The sequence below is a fragment of the Cyprinodon variegatus genome, unplaced genomic scaffold (genome assembly GCF_000732505.1).
Source record: "Cyprinodon variegatus isolate N-32 unplaced genomic scaffold, C_variegatus-1.0 Scaffold1080, whole genome shotgun sequence".
Lineage (NCBI taxonomy): Eukaryota > Metazoa > Chordata > Actinopteri > Cyprinodontiformes > Cyprinodontidae > Cyprinodon > Cyprinodon variegatus.
In genome coordinates this window covers 229,367-230,643 of record NW_015151533.1, presented here as the reverse complement: position 1 = coordinate 230,643, position 1,277 = coordinate 229,367, and the positions used below count along the sequence as shown (strand labels likewise).

General features: G+C 38.4%; 1 protein-coding gene across 1 annotated transcript in view; it reads left to right on the top strand.

The window, feature by feature from the left end:
• map2k7 (mitogen-activated protein kinase kinase 7) overlaps positions 1-1,277 on the top strand; it is a 31,103-nt gene that overhangs the window by 21,707 nt on the left and 8,119 nt on the right. The window contains exon 8 of the mRNA XM_015400186.1: positions 1,097-1,177. Coding sequence (XP_015255672.1) covers positions 1,097-1,177 — 81 coding nt within the window. The remainder of the gene's footprint in view (positions 1-1,096; positions 1,178-1,277) is intronic.

Here is a 1,277-nt window from a genome sequence, read left to right as displayed (position 1 = left end):
CCGTTACACCCCTAGTAAATATATATTAATAATTTAGGGTTTTTACATATTTTTGATATCATTTAAGTTAAAATTCTTAAATCTTTGCTTGAGACGGTGACATTCATCAGCACCCGAACAAAACCGACGCGTTTATAGCTGCTATGTCCAGGAGATCGTAAAATACAGCCACATCGGAGCTTTTTTTTTTTTACAGAATACTTTCTAATCATCCAGGCCAACCCATGTGTGATTACAGCCAGGGCTCTGGTTTGGATTTCGGGTCGCTTAATGGGACCGGCTGAGGTAAAGGTAGTGCTATCCAAACCTTGAACAAAATGTTCACTATCGTCTGATGGGTCGCTGATATGTCTGCGTTTTCCCGTGGGTGGGGGATCATCCTCGGACTCGCTGTGAGAATCTGAGCCGCTTCAACATTTTGAAGAATTTCTAAAGCCTGTTTCGCTCTTAGATTTCTTCCGAAAGCCATTTTTTCCGTATTAGCCAAAGAGTTGTAGGTAGAATGTTGTTGCTAGGTAACGTTACCGAACGTCAATCAACCGCGGGAAGAATTTACATCGCAACTAATCATACCCGCATACCCAAAGTCAATACCCGTTTATCCCTTTAGTTTTGTACAAAATATAAACTTTAATCTACCTCAACAGTTTTGTATCCTTTTAGTCATGTACAAATAAAAATGTTTTTATTAATTTTTTGGTGTTTTTTAAAGTGTATGGGGATCTGACCTTAAATATTTTTTTGTACATGACTAAAGGGATAGACACCCGTTAAGGTAGTTTAAAGTATATTTTTCTTACAAAACTAAAGGAATAAATGCAAATCTGACATCTTGCGCATGTATATTGTATGCTGGTCTGACGGGGTATGCTCATCTGACAGAACACCATCAAAATGACAGCTGTGGGAGATCGAGAAAAAATTAACCATATTTATTTTTGACGTTTTTATTTTATTTAAAATACTGCGTAAAAATTAAGAAATATAGAAACAGGAAAAGTCAATTAACATGAGCAAATAAAATTATTTCTCTTGGAAACCTCAGAACCGTCAAAGACAGGAGTTCTGGTGTTAACATGAGATATTTTTTTTGCAGCCTGAGAGAATAGACCCTCCAGATCCCACCAAACCTGATTATGACATCCGAGCAGACGTGTGGAGTCTGGGCATTTCTCTGGTAAGTCGGCTGCATGTGGCACCATCTAGTCCTTTTTTTCTGTCTTAATGTTGGCAGTGGGCTTTAGGCTGCCCTGCAAGGCTTTAAACCTGGGTTTAAC